This window comes from Platalea leucorodia, assembly GCF_965183815.1.
Source record: "Platalea leucorodia genome assembly, chromosome: 8".
Lineage (NCBI taxonomy): Eukaryota > Metazoa > Chordata > Aves > Pelecaniformes > Threskiornithidae > Platalea > Platalea leucorodia.
Window position 1 is genome coordinate 56,588,439 of NC_138830.1, and position 19,010 is coordinate 56,607,448.

Sequence of the window (19,010 nt, forward strand, 5' to 3'; positions counted from 1 at the left end):
CAGCAAAGGTAAGGGGGATGCAGCGGGGGCCGAGGCACTGCACGAGGGCTGGGAGGGCCCCTTCCCCTGCCGGACCCGCAGCTGCCCGGGTGCAGGGCCTGGCTGACCGTGTCCGTGGCGTGTGCGTGGCCCCTGCGCTGTTGTATGTCATGGTTAAGGGGTGTGTGGCTCGGAGCTGGTCCTCTGCAGCAGCCTCGGGGGCTCCGGTCGCGTTTGGGGCACATCTGGCCTCTGCTTGGTTTGTGGGTTCGGCCCAAACTCCCTGTGTTTCCTCTGTCGCCGGCGGGGCTGGTGGCAGGAGCTCCCGGAGCTGCGTTGAGGGCAGGATCAGGCCTCTGCCCCTCGCCTGGGTGCCACCCCCGCTGCCGCCCCTCCCAGCGCGCCCCGGGGCGAGGGACCCGCGCCACCGCCGGTGTACATAGCTGTACCGAAAGGAAGGCCGTGGATACGAGACACTGCAATAGCTTTTGACTGGTAACCGGGTAGTTTTGTACTGCACCATCCTGCCTCAGCGATGCCGACTTCTTGTGCAATAAACAATAAGCAGCTGCCGAGGTGCGTGTCCCGGTTCGGTGTGGCACACAGGGGACAGCCCGGTGCAGGCTCGGCGGGGGCTGAAGGGCTGCGATAGGCGCCCCGAGTCACGAGTAATACGTGTTATTACATATAATACATGGGCAGGAGGGTCAGGCTGGGCGCAGCGCTCCTGCCTGCCTTCGCCCAACCTATAATCACACTCGGCTAAAAACGTCTGCAGGAGCCGGAGCTCCGCGTGCCGCCGTGCGACAGCCAGAGCAGCACTGGCGGAACACCATCAGGTGAAGGAGGCCAATGGCCATAGGCTGGCGGTGTTTAGTAAAAGCTCCAACACAAGCAGAACTGAACAAACCCGCTATTCAGATCCCCAGCGGCCAGTCTGCAGCCAGGAATTGTGCCGTGACTTTGCTTTTCAGCGGCTGCCTTGGCTGGTTGGTTCTTTGTGTGGGTTTGGGGTGGGTTTTTTTTATTAGCCTGTACTTGTGCCCAGTGTGGCACAGCCGGTGCCAGCCCCGTCGCAGAAGCAACACTTCGATCGCTGCGGGCGGGCTGCTGGCACTTTGCAGCCTCCTGGCACCGGCGTGCTGATACAGCGCTCGCGTCTACCCGGAGCCCCGGGCGCGAGTCACGCCCTGGCCCGGGAGGTGGCAGGGAATTGGTGGCGTCTCGTGGCGGGGAGAGGCACAGCCCCCTCTGCCCTCTCTCCTACACCTGCTTTTCGATTCAGCTTCAGTGGCTACTGCGGCGCTGCAGCACGAGTCCACCCTGCCCCTTCGGCCCAGGCGGGCAGGGAGCAGCGGCCTGCGCTCCTGGCGTCCTGGCGTGGGACGGTGACGTGGGACAGGGTGGCAGGTTACAGGCGTGGCTGCCCCGGAGATGCTGCGCAAGGGCGGCTCCCTGGCACTTCCCCAGTGTCGCGCCAGCACGGCGCTCTGCTGAGGCCGGCCCCTTTCGGTGCCACCGCAGCCGTTTTAACCGCGGAGCCTGAGGCGCGAGCAGCCGTGGGCTGGCAGGGCGGCCCGGGCAGCGAAGCCGGTTCCTTCCCTGGCGCGGAGCGGTGGAAGCTGCAACAGCGGTGACGCGCCACCTGCGCTACACCGCCGGGCCACGGGGTGCCCAAGGACTGTGCAAACAGGAAGCAGATTAAATATACAGATGCCTGTGTTGCATGAAATTGGCTAATTGTAACCGATTAGTCCTGAAAAATGCAAATACGTACGCACGCTGCAAGCCTGATGTCGTAATGCGCTGGTGTCCTACAGGAGGAAGGGAAGATCTTCACGCCGTGGCAGCACCGTGCCCAGCCCTCCCTCCTCACCCCATCTTCTTGCCCCTCTGGGCTTCCACGCCTGCAGAGCATCACATCAGCCAGGAGGTTTTTTTTACTTTTTTTTTTTAAAGTGTCAGCTAACAAAACAGCCAGCCCTGATCTCGTCCTGCCCAGCTAGAAAGGATAGAGAAAAAAAATACTAGCCCAGCAGAAAGTACAGCTGGAAGAAAAGAGGCAGCAGCAGCAACAGCCTCTGCTGTTTACTCCGTGGTGCTTCCAGGACTCGGCACCTCCTCCTCAGCGCAAAAATGAGTTGACGCTAATAAATCAGGTCTCACACAGCAGCGCAAACTCGGTGACTGGTAAGACAAGCAGACAGCGTGGAGTCTAACACAGCACGTGGCAGAACTCCTCAGCTGTTGGCCTAAAAGTCCTTGAAGGAGCACTGGGGGAAGGAAGAGTGCTGCACTAGAAAAGATTAAATAAAAAAAATTCCCCCCGGCTTTTACCCCTTCCCTGCCTGGTGCCGAGGCCCAGAGCGCCAGGCCTGCCCTGCAGGACCCGTCTGCGTGCTGCGAGAGCTGCCGGCGTGAGAGCTGCCCAGCCACGCTACGACGAACACAAAAAGCCGGTGCCAAAGCGGGGGAAAGCAGAGCACCGACCATTTCAACAGGAGAAAAGAACCCAGCCTCAACGTGATTTAGTTTACAAGATTTTTAATTTACAAATAAAAAAACTACACATTTTACTTTTTCTCCTTTTTCTCCTCTTTCTTGACATCACTCTTCTCCTTGTCTTTCTCCTTCTCATCTTTTCTCTCCTTTTTACTTTCTTCTTTTTCCTGTCCTTCTTTCTTCTCTGCATCCCTGTTGGCAATCTTGTTGTTAATGAGGTTGTGCAGGGCAACCACGGAGCGGATCAGAGAAGCCAGATAAACTACCACCATCTGGTCGTTGGTCTTCAGATAAAAGGCCTTGACAAACTCCTGCAGGTTGACGTCTGGGAGCAGGTTGAAGACGTCCTGAAGGTGGTAGATGATCTGGTGATTGATGGGGAGTTTGCCCATGGCTACTTTCTCTAGGTAGCTCCTGATGTCCAGAAGCTTGGAGTTCAGTCCCTTCAAGCCATGGACCTGGTTTGTGATCCGCTGGGACAGGGTGCCCACCGTGGTATCCTTGATATCTCTGAAACACCCGCAAGAGAAAGAATCAGCACCGGACCGTTACCTTGCGTTCTCCTTAACAGGTGGGCACACTCGCTTAAGAGCTCTCTCCAGCTTAAACAGAGGAGCAGTTTGAAGCCCAGCTGAAACGAATGCCTCGAGTCCAAGAACGAGAACAAACTGATGTACATTACAAAGTGTATCTAAACTACATCATTGTATCCTGTGGTGCGCGTATGTTCTCTTTGGAATAATATTTGTAACACCAGTTAGAGGGATAAAGGGAAATAAACAGGATTTCTGACTGGTGAAAAGGTGACGTGGTTTGTATAGGGCGACCGCTCTCTCTTGTTGACTGGAGAGTTACCGGCCCACCAGCAACGCTCCCCTTCAGTCCTGCTCCGTGAGGTGCGCAGCGGCTGGAGACAGTTGCGAGCGATGCAATATTCTGCAGCTTTGATAGAACGAATATGTAGTTTTCATCATCTCATCAGCGGGCAGCCGCGCTTTTCACTAGCGCTGAGTGAATATGCCAAGCAAGGCTGCTAAATGAATACGCTCTTAGAATTTAAGCAGCGTGTTTAACAAGATCCGCGCTTCCCCCAGGAAGCTGGCACCGGGAGATGCCAGATGGATCGCGTTCACCGCTACGCTAGCCTCCTAACAACGCTTTCATTTTAAAGATGCTTACCGTAGCAAGTGTTCGACACCAACTTCCTCTGCCTCCTCTGCGCCGATCTCGCTAGTCACATGCTCAAAGGTCTTGGAGGTCGGGGTGCCGTCCTTCGAGGTGCAAGGACAGAGGAGACATGGTCAGACTGAGCAGGGAGCCGGCTGCAGGCACGCGGGCGCACGCCAGCTAGCCAGCGCAGGCGTCTCGCGGGCGAACAGTGGGGCAACTCGCATGGCGTCACAGCGTAAGATTAACTGACGCCTGTTTGCACGACAGGATCGGGAAGAGGCAATGGGGCAAAGTACAGCAAGAGAGAGTAGCCGGGGACTCGGTGCACAGCTAAGGGGAGACGTTTGTAAGTTCAGAAAAAAAATACTAATACAGAGCAATCTCATTAAAATTATAATTTATGCACTGGATATTAAGGAAGACATTTAAAAGATTCCCAGGCTGAGTTCCTGAGAATGAGTTTTACCCATGTGTTTTCAAAACCACATACAGCTGTAAACAGAAAGCACCACCGGGACTGTTATGAATTCACAAAAGTAAGAACAAATCCTGCAGATAGAAGATCTACAATACTGGGAGCAGTTTTTCTCCTTAGTGAGGGTCTCAGAAAGGCAAAAGGATCAAACTTTTTAATATACATCCAGAACGTAGTTGAAATCAACCAATTGCAAAGGAAAAGCTAAAGCGGGCTTACTGCTGGATGTTGTTTGTCTGCACGGTGCTGCAAGCGACTAGTGAGTGCTGCTCGTGCCTGACCTGCCTACTCAGCACTGGCAGCTGCACAAGTGAATAAGCACGCGATTACTCAGAACACCTCTGCAAACAGGCTGACAGGTAAAAGCGACATCTTCAAAGTGCTCCAATCTATGACTTTCTTCATTTAACCTCTGGTTTCAGCAGATTTTGGCTGCAAGTCACAGGCCCTCACTAGCGAGTGCAGCATCCCATCTGTAAAGGCAACTATGTGCCATGGGACGTGCATCCTTCAGAAAATAAGGCAATCCTAACAGCCACCTTTTAATGGAAACCCTTTTCATAGGAAAAGGCAGAGAGACATGTTGAATACTCACATCGTGAACTTCTTCAACCGAAATATAAGCTTCTGTGGGCAGCCCCAGGTCCTTTGGCTTCACATCAATAATCACCAACACCTTAAGAAAAAAGCAAACATTTCAGAAAACCAGGTTTTATTCAAGGACTAGAAAAAAAATACCTAAGTCTATCTCCACAGCACTGGTACGCTGGCTGCTCAGAGGTGTTAACTTCAGGCATTGAGAAAAGACATCTATAGCTGTTTCAAAAGACTCTGATCTGAGTTCCTCAATCATTTTCCAGCTACCAGGTCTTTAACGTGCTCTATCACCCGTAACAAAGGTGGGGGCCGAGGGTTCCCAGATCTCCCATTTAGGAAGGGGCAGGGGGAAGCGCCGCACTTACGGAGTTAGGACAGTATCTTTTCATCAGTTCATTGATGGCGATGTCGTTCTTGTGCAGTTTAGGGCCCGTGTGGTACCAACCAACTATTCTTTCTCTAGCTGAGCAAAACCAGAAAGGATTTTAAATCAGAATCGCGTGGTAAGACAACAGCAGAAAGATTTAGGCAGAGACTGAATTAGCAAATCAAGGGTGAAGATCTGATGCGTATAGAAGACGAGTGTAAAGCAGGGGGAAATGAATCACAGTAGGCAAGACAATGACATGGCTAGTGACAAAGGCAGCTTACGAATCATACCTACTTATTGTAGCTTACTGATCACATATAGAACTTTACTCCTAGGTTCTTAACTAAACCGGACTATTTCGTATCATTTATTAATTTTGCAGATAACAGGATGTGACAGCTTGAAACTCTGACATCTAAGAAAGGAAAAATTCTAGCAATGCAAACTGTATCATGAGAGTGACGATTGTTCCCAGCGCTAAGAAAATTCATGGGCATTTAGGTAATGACTGAACATTCAGCTCTAAAGTCTCACACTGAGCAGTGAAGACACTTTTTAAAACAGCGGTGAAGAGCAATTAGAGTAATTACTTAAAAGTTTGTAACTTTCACATTCATAAAAAACTATTTTCAGGGCACATCTGTATAAAACAGGTTATAAAGCTTTGAAATTCTTCAGAAATAATGGCATTTCTGAAATCTGAATTATTCTGAAGATACAAAGCTGTCAGGAGACTTGGGAAAATTAACAAGGTATAAATTAAGGTGTTAAGAACACAAACTACTTGCACAGATTAACCCACGGAAACCGAAAGTGAAGCCACACAAGGAATTAGCATGGAGCGGCTTCTTAAGTAAGCAATTAATTTTCTACCTTACTATGAATCCACTTTCCCATACAGAGTCTGGAAAGTCGCCAGGAGAGTAACCCTGGCTGCAAGACCTCAACTTACCGTTGACCTTCTTAAACATTCCATACATGTTCTCCAGATAGTCATGGTCTAGAAACCACACGGTATCATCCTTGTCATCCTCATCAAAAGGTACTGGGAATAAAACCAAATCCCATTATTTAAGAATCCAACTTCCAGACTGAAAATGTTTACAGAAACGCTGTGTTTTAGGATACCTCTGGCTGCTAAAGGAGCGTTTAATCGGTTTCAACTGCTCTGCAGCACTATGCTGCACAAGCTAACCTGCGGGGCTGGTCAGTTCTCTCAGGCAGCGGCTGTCTCATAATTACGAACAGTTTCGAACTGAGGAATGAAATGCAAAGCTTTCTGAGGGTTATCCTCAGTGGACAACATCAAGCATCAGAGAGAAATCCTCCTCCCCCAAAAGCGACTCAGTCGTGCGCACAGACATTTGATATGATAAACTGAGTATCCCAGCAGACTTCATAGCTTGTTGATCAACAGCAGTCTACTTAGAGAAATATTAGTTTTCAGGGTAGAACACATCATCAGCACTTTTATAGACTACTAGAACAAAACGAGGCACTTTAAGTAAGGACTATTTACCCTTGAGTAAACAACTAGTAATTTTATCAGCTAGCACGTCTCAGTTCTGAGAACAAAGACTGGTCTCAGTCTTTTAATTTATAGGTATAGTAAAACCTTCATAGTTGAAAGGCTGTCAAAACAACAAAAAAAACCCCTTTTCAACTCAAATGGAAAAAGTGCCTCCAAAAATTGGGGAAAAAAAAAGAAAGTCCACACTTGGGAGAAGAACTCCACATAAACTGTGAAACTCCATATATAAACTGAGATAATTTTGCTTTGTCACAGAGTAGCCCCACTGGGAAGGAAATGATCTAACTAACACAAATGGGTCAGCAAAAGCCGTGCATTCAAGAAGCACTTTTACCATCACATGTAAGTATTTAAGAGGAAACTATTTCAACACTATTCACAACACAGTTAAGGAAAGAACTCATATCTAATTGGACAAAATCTGAGGAAAAGTCAAGGTAAAATACACATTAAACCTTTACACAAGTAGGTAACAGCTACATCAGCACCGAGAGCTGTGATTTCTGTATGACACGTTGAGACACTGATCGCTCAGCAGAGGTCAGCGAGTCCAATGCAGCAAAATATTCACCAGCATTTTAAAAGAGGTTTACGTCCGCTCCCGAAACATTCCACGTTGCACAAGGTTACAGGGCAAATGCAGCACAAGACTGGCTGCAATAGGTGTATTTTTGACAGCACTTAGCACTTTTTGTCTGATATAGGCTGATTTGTACATGGAGAGAAAAATCTGTGGTCTGGCAGGGTGGCTTAAAAAAACCCAAATGCAATTCATCTATTAAATAATTCAGTAGGGTTGAACAAGGGTCGGACAGCAGAACTCACCTGCAAAACTGTTGGACACATCTAGTATTTTTTTCTGCCACGAGCCCAGCAGCACACCGACGACTCGTTTCTGATTTCCAACTTTTCCTATTCTAAATGGAAAAGGCTGTCAGTTCCTACGACAAAAAACCTGATCCCGGAAAGAAGGTAACTGCGGACAAGTTGTCACGTCTGGTTTCTGCAAGTTGAACAGCACGTGCGTTGGAACAGAAGGAAAGGCGTTGCGATTGTTTTATTACTGATTGTTAATTTAGGTCTAGAAAAAGGCGTTTTGGTGCTCTCGGAACCAAACCTTGTAAGCCAGTGATGCAGAAAGGGCTGCGTGGTCCGATGCAGCTAAGGAGGGGAAGGTGACCCAAAACAAGCACGGCTGCAGCCTCTCCGCAGGACAATGGGCTATAAAAAAGTGAGTAAGCTCTTCAACTGCTCGGTGTCATCCGCAATTTGCTTTCACAACAGCAAGCCCGTTTGCCTTGCGAGATTTTCTTCTCCTTTTTGTTTTAACGTTAGACCTGCTCGTCAGCCGGCGCGATGAAGTTACACCGGCCGCAGATGACACGCGGGGTTCGGAGGGACGGGGCTCAGCCCGCTGCAGCGGTGGCAACGAACCCGCTTCCTCCCCCGCTCCCGTTTTCAGCAGCGGGACGTTGCCCCCGAGCCCTCGGCAGGGCGCTGACAGCCCCCCGCCGCCCGAGCGCTCCCACTTCTCCTGCCGGAGAGGGAAACACCAGCGGCGGCGGGGCCGGGCCGGGCCGGGGGCTCCGGCGGCTCCCGCAGGCCGCGCTCCCGCCGCCAGCCGGGGATCGCGGCCCCCGGCACCGAGCGACCGGCCCGGGCCCGGGCGCGCCGCTCCCCTCGCGGCGCGGGGTCCCTCCCGCCCCGATCCGCCCGCCCCGCCGCGCGCCGCTCCCCTGGCGGCGCCGCTCCCCTCGCGGCCCCGGCTCCCCTCGCGGCCCGGCGCGGCCCGGGGCCGTGACTCAGCGCCGCGGCGCCGCGCCCCTCACGGCCCCACCTGTTGAAGTGATCGACGACGCTGAGCAGCACCAGCGGGTGCACCACCACCCGGTCCACCGCCAGCTCCGGCATGGCGCCCGCCCGCCTCCGCTCCGCGCCGCTCCGCAGCCAGCCCGCGCCGCCCGCACCAGGCCCGCTCCCCGCCGCGCGGCCCCGCTCCCAGCCTGCCCCGCTTCGGGGCGGGGCCGCCGCCGCCATCTTTAAGAGGTCGGCGGAGGGCGGACACCATCTTGGAGAGGTCGCGGGAGACGGCCGCGCCGCCGCCATCTTGGGAAGGGGCCGCTCCGCCGTCGGCGGCGCGGCACCATCTTGGGGAAGTCGCGTCGCTCCGCCCAGAGGTGAGGGGCGGGCCGGGCCGGCGGGCGGCCCTCGCTCGGGGGGTTCGCGGGGGTGCCGTCTCCCTTCCCCGCAGCTGCGCCGCGGCGCGCCCCGCCTGAGGGGGGGCGGCTGCGGGGCTGGCTCCTGTCAGCGGGGGTCTGAGGAGGCAGGGTCGGAGGGAGGCGGGCAGCCCCGCCGAGCCGCCTCCGGCCCCAGCCAGCGGGTCCCTCGTCCGCCTGCCGACTGAACGGCCTGCAGGAGCGTTTGCCCCATGACCCTCGCAGGGACGGCGGTCTCGGGGGCCGGCCGCCTTCCCCGGCTCCCTCTGCTGCTCCGGTGGACTCCGAGCGTGGCGTTTGCCTTTTCCCAGTTGTCGGGGGCGTCCCCTAATCACCACGACCTTTCAAAAAAAGGAGAGAGCGGCCTCAGAACGGTGCCATAATGTGCCCGTTGCCACTGGACTGCAGGTTTAAAATGCAGGGGTGCCGTCTCCTCACGGCGGCGGAGAGCGAGCGCGCCGCTGGCACGTGCGGGGCGCCGTCCCGCCCCGAGCCGCGCGCTCTGCCTCCGCTCCCCGCCTGGGCTGGAAAAACTCCATCGCCCTGCCTCTCCTTCCCGAGCTTCAGGTCACCTCAGGGCTCCTAGTGCAGCAGTGACAAAAGCTTACGTTAATAAGTGGAAATATTTACCATGTCGGTGTTTGCTTTCTTCTGAGGGGATTACGTTAGGGTAATTTGTTTCATTTTGCTGGCAAACTTTCAGCCTCTCTCTTTGTAAACGTTTTTCCTCTCGGAAGTACAGCATTCCTCGATGTAAAGGCGAAGCAGGCTCTGAGCTACGCTGAGTGCTTAGGCTAGTCTTTGTAGGAGGGTTTTTGCACCTCTGTGTAGACGCAGAGCTTTGTCTTTTGTACTTTACTTCTAGGAAGAAAACAGAACCTGAGGCTGTTATTCCCGAACCTACTATGGAGCAATTATTAACATGAAAAGTATTAGCAAAATTCTTGAGGATAGTCTCGCTGTTTTTAAAGCATTATGATATCCCTTATTTTCTGCACTTTTCCCACGTTATGTGTTTTTTGCGTATTTCTCAGGTCTGACCAAATGGCGGTATTCTGGGTGAAACCTAAAGTTTTGTGTTGCTGTTTAGCATCTTTTAACACTTGGCAGATTTCAGCAAAAGCAGCATTCATTTACAAACTCTACGAGAATCAGAGACCTCTTGTGGAGACTTTCAGACGTTACAGTCTTTAGTGTTGCTTTTAAAAAAAATTTCTGGTCGAGATTTTAGAGTTTTTTTCCAGCAGAGGGAGACATCTGACCGTGGAATTCAAATATAGCTGGTATTCTTGTAGCTTGTTTTATCAATATACATATAAAACTCAATGCTCAAATTAACTAGTTCAATAAGTAATTTAGCTCATTGATTTTTGGGCATATCCTAAGTGCCATTACAAGCTACGGATATTTTAAATGCCATTACCTAATAGAAGGAATGTTTTAAGCACCTTTTATTGATTTTATTACTGCTTTATTTTGCTGTCTTGGTTTAAAATCATCTTAACCACTCTGTAATCAAGAAGAAATATATCGTTGGTGAAATACAGTCAATTTCCTAAAAACCTTTGACATCGTTAAATAAGGAATTACAGTTGTTAAATCATGTCAGGCAATAACCGAGGGACAGAAAAGATATAAAATTTGGAGCAGTGGGCCAGCATACCAGTAAGCTGTTTTGACCTTTGGCATTCAGACTCCGTATGTGACAATCACACTTCAATTCTGTTCTTGGTTCTTACATCAGTCAGAAGAGATTTAAAATCTCAGCATGCCAGGAAGGTTGTTGAAGGATAACGGAGTATGATCTAGAGACAATTAAGGGGCGTTTTAATGACCTGCTGTGACTTTTTGTTAAGATTACTCTCTAACTTAGCACATCTGAAGTTTCATTTGCTGGATTGTATTGCTAGTAGTTTAGCGTATTGATGTTATACACAAAAGGAGTAAATTGAGTCTGCTCATAGGGATTTCAGTTACTTCCCTTCCCAGCTCTTTTGACTTGAGAAGATTATCAGTATTATTGAGCTAATCAGCTGGTAGATGTAGACTGGGAATACAGGCAATATGTTGCTTAATCAAAGAATTGAAAAGTAAGTAATGAATGTTGGTGCTCAATAAAAAACAGCTAATGAGTTGATTGCATTGATGCTTGATGTAATTTAACTGTAGAGTGGCAAACATCAATACTTATATATGATTTGGCTCATGATTGCTGAGCTGAAACTCAAAGTTTAGAGAGGTTCTGCAGTACGCGAGCACCTGGCAACTGACCTGAAGGAGGGAGGGAGGGAGCTGCGTTTTGTTCTTTAAATGGAACAAGTGATTCCATCATTAATTGCTGGGCCTTTACTTTGTTTAAAAAAACCCAACCAACCAACCGAACACAAACAAAAAAAGCGCCCCACAAAACCCAAAACTCACACATAACTCTTTTCAGAGGTTTAAGAATAATTTCTGGATTGAAAAATAAGAATAAATCATCATAAAGTAGTTTAAAAATAAAATTAATGATTATAGATGCTAAACCAACCTCTAGTCTTCCTTTAATAATGGCCTTGATAACCTCAAGGGGGAAGTCAGCAGCAAAGAAACATTACGCTATCTGTGGAGAAGGACATCTGCGATGGTTGAGCTAGCTGTCCCGTTCCTGTAGTATCAGTTACGACTGCATTTTAGAAGAAAGTTCGTTTGCAGAAAGCGAACAGCCTTGAATCGTGCCACCTGTAATTTCGTTCTGAATTCACTTTTTGCCGTTATTCTCTTCCTTTTGATTTGTTAGGTGTTATAAACTCCCCTCAAGTGCAAGGTTATACTTACTGGTGGCACAGAAGGACACCTTTGTAGGCTTTTCTAAACCAAGATCTGCCACTGTCAGCTGCAGGAAGAAAACTGTTGGTACCCAGATTCTGTGTAGTGTCTACATCTTTTGTCATGTTCTGACCTCTTTTCCAGCCCTGGGGATCACACTACTTCTTCGGGAACGTTGGACCTTCCATCAGGAATTAGTATTTGTCTTTAAACTGTGACGTAATTAGATGTTTCAGAAACTTGGTTTTTATTTCTGTGAAATGTCCTGTGTCATGTTTGGGCCTCGATCCTTATTAGATCGGTGACATGTTCTCTGGGCAGCCATCAAGTACCGCTTTATGGAGCCTCTGCTTGCCAGCTGTTTTCTAATTTAACTAATGCTGCCCTACAAAACCACAATAACACAGCTGAGGGACACTTTTAGTGGCCTTATCTCTTGCCTTCTCCTTTCAATCTGTTAATATTGGGGTGGGGGCAGTGATGGAAATTTGTAATAGGGGAAAAAACAAATGGAGGTAATTCTGCTGGCCAAATCGCAGAAGAGTCTGATCATCTACAGACTAGGGAAGGCATACATTTACTGAATACATTCAGTTTGTATTTCTAGGTGTGCTTTCCAATGATGAGAGTTAGAAACATAACAGTGCTTTAAATGAAAATACCAGCATGCCACAGTTCATCAAGGCCATGAACTGAGCCTTGGATGGCTGTGTGGTAGGCTACCCCCTCCAGACTTACAGCCTGCTTTGTGTATAGCTCTTGATGTGTATTTTTCCATCTTGTCTGAGAAGGAGCTGCTGTTTGCTGATCAGTAGCCTCTCCTCAGGAAGAAAGGTTTGATTATCCATGTCGCTGAGTCTCTCCCAGATAAAGAGGGTTCTCTACCTACCTAAAGGGCAGAGTGCATGAAGGAAAACTGCATAAGCAAGCAGATGGTGGGCTGTGGGCAGGGCAGGCTCGGGGTGTAGGGAGAAGGGTAAATCATGCAGAAGGCAGTAACACTTCAGTCTGATTTGCTTTTTCTCTGTAGCTTTCCGGTGTCTGCTAGTGATAAGTGACATCCTTGGGACTTTGGCGACAAAAGATCCATGCTGCTGGAAAATATTGATGCCTGATACTTTGGATCCTAATCCTAAATGATGCTTATTAATGTGCTCCTTTAATATCGGTTGTCTTTGTTTTTAAAGAAAAACCCCGCTGTATTTTTCCTAGACTGGGGGGGGACGACGACGACACGACGACTGAACAGTTAAAGAGACAATGTCCACTAACATGTATTTTTGTTGAGATGCCTTCTAAAACGTGTTTAAAATCCAGTCAAGAGAAGCTAGGCTTTCTTTAGACCTGTTGATAGTTTGTCACATAATACCTTTGTGCTACCGGTTTGAACAGGAAATATACTTATTTCCTTATAAATATGTTTAGCTTTGTCCAAATAACGGCAGCTTCCTGTTAAGATTTCCTCAGCCAGGGTGTGCCATAAGCTGTTTTAGAAGGAATGATGCTGCCTGGAATTGAACAGGGATAATGCAAGCCATGGAAGCAAAACAGAAAGCCACCACAACATTAATTCTAATTTGTTTTGGTTAAACTGTAATTCGGTGCAATGCTGATGCTCTATACTCAATGCATGATGCCATAGAGAGTGTCCTTATCCAAACGGCAGTTTGCTTCTGAAGACCTACACATAACCATTTTTTCCAAATGTCTGTTCTAGAATGTAAGCTCTAACGCAAACTTTTAAGTCTGTAATTATAAATTGATCCGTTCACTTTATGATATGATCTTTAAATATTTGTGTTGTAGTAATTTATTTCTTTGTTTCCCTATAGGGTACTGTTGCTTGACCAAAAGGTACCTATATAAGTAGAATTTGTGCTACTTACCATAATTTGGCCATCTGTGAATATTGCTGTAGTTCCTGCCAATGGATTTAAAAACTTTTGTCTATAGCTGTGGGTTAGCTGGTGACTCAAATAATCCTATCCTCCCTGCAACAGTGTCACAGGGGAATTTTGACGGATAATTTTTGCATGTAGAATCGTCGCTTTCTTTAGTGAAAAACGGTTTCTAGAAGTATTGTCAACATCTAACGTAAAATTGTGGAAGTGTCTTTCATGTTTTATATTGTACACTTCTGATTTTGTTGCCCTGTCCAGACATCACAGGGTATAGAAATGCCAGAAACATTTTGATTTTTTTTTTTTTAAAATAACTAAGTCACTGACTCTAATTTTTATATTTCAATACAGAGTGATTGGCTTATTTTGTTCTGGTACCCTTGCTGCAAAATGATTTTTTGAAAATAGTGGAAACAAACAGTTAAAAAAAAGAAAGCACAACAGGTTCTAGTCATACTCATTTTTCCACACCTTGAGGACTAGCAAATTCTTTAATATGAGATTTTATTTGTACAAAGCAAAACTTCAAAACCACTCAAAAGCTTTCTTATTAACTGCTGTCAGTCCTTTGATTTACAAGGGCAATAAAGATCTAGAGGGGGCACATTTATCATGGAGTTCAGCACACCAGGAGCCATTTTCTCAAGCGGTAAAGCCAAGTGATAAAATGAGTTCTTTTGTTCTATAACCAAGACACATTCCCGATTTTTAAAAATGTGTGTGTTAGGCGGCTTGGCTTGTAGTTTGGCTGTGTTCCTGTAATACATTTATGAATAATGAAAAATTGCTAACATGCGGATGCTGATGATGCATCTGGAAAAACAGACTGAAAGAAACTTACTTTCAACTTTGGTTTATTTGCTAACTTTTTCTCCAGTGCTAATTCTTGCATGATATTTTAATAGCACTTTTTAAACTAGAGTGTTTGGGGGTTTTTGCGTCTTTTTTTTTTTTCTTCTTTTTTTTTTTTTTTTTTTTAAAAAAAAAGTGATCATATACCTCTCTGCAAAGCTGAAGGAATTCTGGTTAGGAAGTAATAAAAATACTCTATTTAAAATCAAGAGCCATGTTCCTAGGGTATAGTGCTGTTTTGCAGGCTTCAGTTGCTTCATCTGTTTCTAAGCTTGTATTTGAGTGACTTTTTGAATGTTAGCAAACAGATAAATTTAGCTTCTTGTCTAGACCAAAATATTGATGGCTTGCATGGGCACTTCATTAACAGACATAGCTTTGTGGGAGGAACTGGTTGCAAGAGTAAACATCCTTGCATGTGAGCCAGGGACTCAGAATCTGACTCTAAACTGAATATTAAAAAAAGTGAATTCTGTTTTTTCCATATAAAAATGCTGCCACCTACAGTCTCTTCCTGGGGAAGAGATGCATTGCTGCTTTCAGCTGCTGAAAATTGTGTGAAGCCCAGTTATGCTCAGCTGTCCAGTGTTGTGCACAGGCACCTTCCAAAACAGGGGAACAGACTTGCAAAAAGTACTTTCCAATATCATTTTGAATATAATAATCTTCAATTGTAAATGTAAAACTGTGCGAAGTTGCTCTTGATGTTTTGGCCTCAGTTGGGCTGCTGCCATAGCATATGGAAGAGTGAGTCTGAAAAAGGTCAGAGGCGTTAAACCTCGTTCATATTTAAATCAGCACCACGCTATGGTGCCCCTATAACTACAGCAGCGCTGCGGCAGTGCCCATTTGTCCCCAAGTTATGCAAACTGTGATGGATGGGCTTGGAAGGCATTTTGGACAATAGCTGTTTCTCTGGTTTTATTCTTGGTTTCTTTTATAGACAGACCCTTAAGAAAAGCCATGCTGTAAGCAGATTGCACTCGTAGCAAAGTTATCGCATAGCTTTTGAGTGTGGTGTTTTACGAACAAAACCACTGAACAAAAGGACCAAAGGTATATCTGGTCTGCTACACTTGCTTTGACCGTGGTCAGCAGCAGGTTCGTAGATAAGTGCTAGAACAGGGCAAACAGACAGTGGTATTGTCAGAATAAGAAATGTGGAACAGCACAGGTCTTGCCAAACCTATTTATCGATCCTCAGTAAACACCCTTCAGCTGTACAGGGCGTGTGTGGGACAACTTTTCACGCACGGTATTCTACATTAAATAGTTTGGAAGTAGGGGTCTTGCTATTATCACCCTAGTTCATATGCCCGCGAAAGCATATTACTGAGAAATTAAAGATGATGTTCCTTGGTGGCTGACTCGTAGTAGTTATTTATCCAGAAGGAAGCAGCTATTACAACAGCCAAAAGACCCCACCATAACTCCTGCACTAGCTTACGGAAAACTAAAGCTTTGGTTGACCTGTCGTGGCAGTCATCTGGAGCACAGGGATTTTGCACATCTCTGCTGTAATTTTATGTTGGCACTTGAAATTTAGCAAGAAAAGACGTAGTCTAGGAGGCCCACCTTTTTGTGTAGCTGTGTATGTTACTTCTGAGACTTACATTGCAAACCCTTTAGTCTCTGATACTTAAGGTCAGAAATTATAAATTTTGGTGTTTGCTTTTTTTTTTTTTTTTCCTTTGAATCCTGGGGCCTCTTATACTGTAGTGTCTTGAAAGATCCTGAAGCTTTGAGGGGAAAAAAAAATTAAAATGCTTTATTTTATGAAGCAGTTTTGGGGTCAGTTTTTCTAAAATGAATGCTTTTATGTTGGATAGTTTAAAGACCATCTGTTAACTGAAACCAACCGTAAGTGAAGTTGCAGTTATGTTTCCTATTAGTCTTGTATCTTTCCTATTAGTCATGTATGAAAGAATACAGAGACATCCAACAGAACTCAAAACAAAAATTGAAAAAGCAGATGTTGAAACTGTTGGCTTGTTGCTTTTTTTTTTACAGGAGCAAGTAATTATTAATGGAACACAAAAATACTGTAAGACTGGTTTTGTAAACTGTTACCTAGAATCACAGCTAAGACCTATTTCTGATTATCGTATATTGCAGTTGAAAATTGGAGTATTTCACTTGGAGGCACTGAAGAGGGTTTTAAAAAATAGATCTTGAACGTTATGTCTGGAAGTGTACAATGAAAGATAAAATACAAAATTTTAAATAGTTATGCACTTCTAGTCTCTCAGGGCTCATTTATTATGTTGTCATGGTGAGCAAGGAATAAAAAAATAAAATAAAAAGGCTGTTCCTTGGGTAGTTGTGACTTATTGGTAGTTATCTTTTACAAGAGTTCCATGCTGACTTAAGTAAAGATCTCTGAGAAAAAAAACAAACTTTATTTTTCAAATAAATTCAGCTAAGAGCTCACAGCCTTCCATGACACCACACTGAATTATTATTAGTGTACACTGCTGTGAGAATAACACTCACTGCTGTTTAACAACAATGTCTTTCCATGGAATTTCAAAAAGTCAGTAGGAAAATGAAAGGCAGAATTGAGTGCTGAAGCAGAATTAACCAGTCCATCCTGAAGCCAAGATACTTTCATCATTACTTCTGTAAGGAAGAAGAAGAAGAATTAACGCGTACTGTATATGCAGGTCCATATGATTTGGTTGAAAAAATTCTTAATGGCTTGTGTATGTTAAGCAGGAGGTCCTCTCTTGCTTGAATAAAATCTCCTTAAGTGTATTTCTTCCAGACTTTCTCTTTTTTTCCATCCTTAACCTGCAGTCAAATATCAGGAATGCATGCAATTTTGTCTATGTAAAGCTTCATTTGTCATGGAGAGGAGAGGTTAATTTTTTTTGCTTACTTCTGTTGTGAAGGAAGATAATGTGTTGCACTTGGTAGATGATGGGATTAAAATAGCTGGGAATTAACAGCCGTGTCTAGGCTATTCTGTAAGATTGTTCAAGAAGACTGTCCCGGCGACATTCCTGACTGTGAAATGCCACTGAGCAGGCTCTTGGACGCTTCCACGTTCCCTTGCGTTCAGGTTCTGGAGGGCATCTGAACTCATGGGTACTGAGCCTGTCCCACATGAGTCGCCCTGCTGCTGGAGGAAGCTTGTGCGATAGGCCTGCAGTCAGGGCGGCAGAACGGTACAGGCTATCCAGGATCTATAAGGAGATGCCTCTGAGGTTTGTGTGTACAGTTTTGGGGGCTGAGGTGTTTCCTTGGGACACTGAATTTAGGAGACGGGACAAAGGTCCGTCATGTGTCACAATAATCATTGCAAGGGTGCAGAATTGCTGTTGTGAAGAGTGAAACACTTCATTGCCCTTATGGGCATAGCTTACTACCAATTCTTGGAGAAAATCTTTCAGAAAATCCAGTTCTGAGAAAGCTCAGTCTCTGGTGCTGTGGAGGTTACACAAGCCATATTACAAACTTGGTGTTAGAGGGCACAAGGCTGAGGCTCCTAGAGCAATGAAACAGCAGTTGATAGAAGATGGGTGCTGATGGGAAGACTTTCTGGCCTGGATACCCAAAGAGTTACCCAGATTCAGTATGGTTCTGTGTCAGCTGCTTTTTGCCCTAAACATGATCTACAATCCCACCAAAGATGACCCTCTTTATTCTGTCTCGGGGTACCCTTTGAATCCTGTTCAAGGCCTGTCTGCCAAGGCACTTGGGCAACTGATCTCAGTGGAAGACTCTCCTACCAGGAAAATCTTATGGAAGCACCACGATAGCCAAACCATCCCTATGGCTCCATGGGGCTCCATGGTCCAGCTGGTGTGGTCGTCTCCAAGCACCTTGTCTGTCATACGACTGGACATGTGGAGAAGTTGAAGAGCTGTTCTAGCTCAAGAGCAGAAGTCTTCTCTCAGACGGTGGTCTGTGCTGGTTGTTGGACACAACTCGGTTCGCTTGTCCCCAAGGCCCTTGAATGCAAATGTTTGAAGGTGAAAGGAACGTAAACCACCTGGATTCCTCTGAATTCTTGTGACAGCGACGCCAAGATGGTATGAACGATGCAGTAAATTAGCCTTGAAGGGGCTTTAACATGGTAAGGTTGATGTAGCTGATGTTTCCGTCTTATTCTGCTACTGCTTCGTTGTACGGTTTAGACAAAATCACTTTTTCATTCTGTTACGGCAGTCTCACTTAGAAAATGGAAAATTAGTTATACAGGTGTTGAGTTTTGAAATTCTTGTTGTGGACATGTTTTAGAACTGTTGGTAGTAGGGATGTAGTTTATTCTTGTTTAAAGAGTGTTGGAATTATGTCACCGGACTAAGGAAGCACAGATTTGCTTTAAATGGCTTCCTTTTGTGGGAGCAGCGGTGCCTGTGAAAGATGCTGGGACCAGCAGAGAGACAGACGTTCTGTTTCCTACACTGACATGGTTACTCCCTCTTTTACACGTGCACCGGTGTTTCTAATAGGATATTTTACCACCTCTACTAGTCCCCGTACCCGATTTGTCACAACTTGAGAATAATGCAAAAACACACCTTCTTTCAGCAGACAAAAGTGGTTTTACACCACTTCTCTGCAAGCCTGATATGGAAAAATATGGAAAAAAATAAAATAAACC

The 19,010-nt window shown here is 46.5% G+C and overlaps 1 protein-coding gene across 1 annotated transcript; it reads right to left on the reverse strand.

The window, feature by feature from the left end:
* Positions 1–49: 49 nt before the first annotated feature.
* On the reverse strand, positions 50–11,332 carry PSMD7 (proteasome 26S subunit, non-ATPase 7). Its single transcript, XM_082319258.1, has 7 exons — positions 8,462–11,332; positions 7,450–7,541; positions 6,046–6,138; positions 5,089–5,186; positions 4,722–4,802; positions 3,661–3,752; positions 50–2,991 (listed from the first exon to the last, which is right to left on the reverse strand). Exons 1-7 carry the CDS (start codon positions 8,728–8,730, stop codon positions 2,553–2,555), a joined length of 1,164 nt encoding a protein of 387 aa, XP_082175384.1. The 5' UTR covers positions 8,731–11,332; the 3' UTR covers positions 50–2,552.
* Positions 11,333–19,010: the final 7,678 nt, after the last annotated feature.

Excerpts from the sequence above, each read along its gene's own strand:
- PSMD7 (XM_082319258.1), bottom strand. The coding sequence starts at position 8,730 with ATGGCGGCGGCGCGGCCGTCTCCCGCGACCTCTCCAAGATGGTGTCCG. Across the intron at positions 5,187-6,045 it reads AATGTTTAAGAAGGTCAACG|CTAGAGAAAGAATAGTTGGT; the intron begins GTAAGTTGAGGT and ends GGTTTTGCTCAG. Across the intron at positions 4,803-5,088 it reads AAAGATACTGTCCTAACTCC|GTGTTGGTGATTATTGATGT; the intron begins GTAAGTGCGGCG and ends TTTTTTCTTAAG.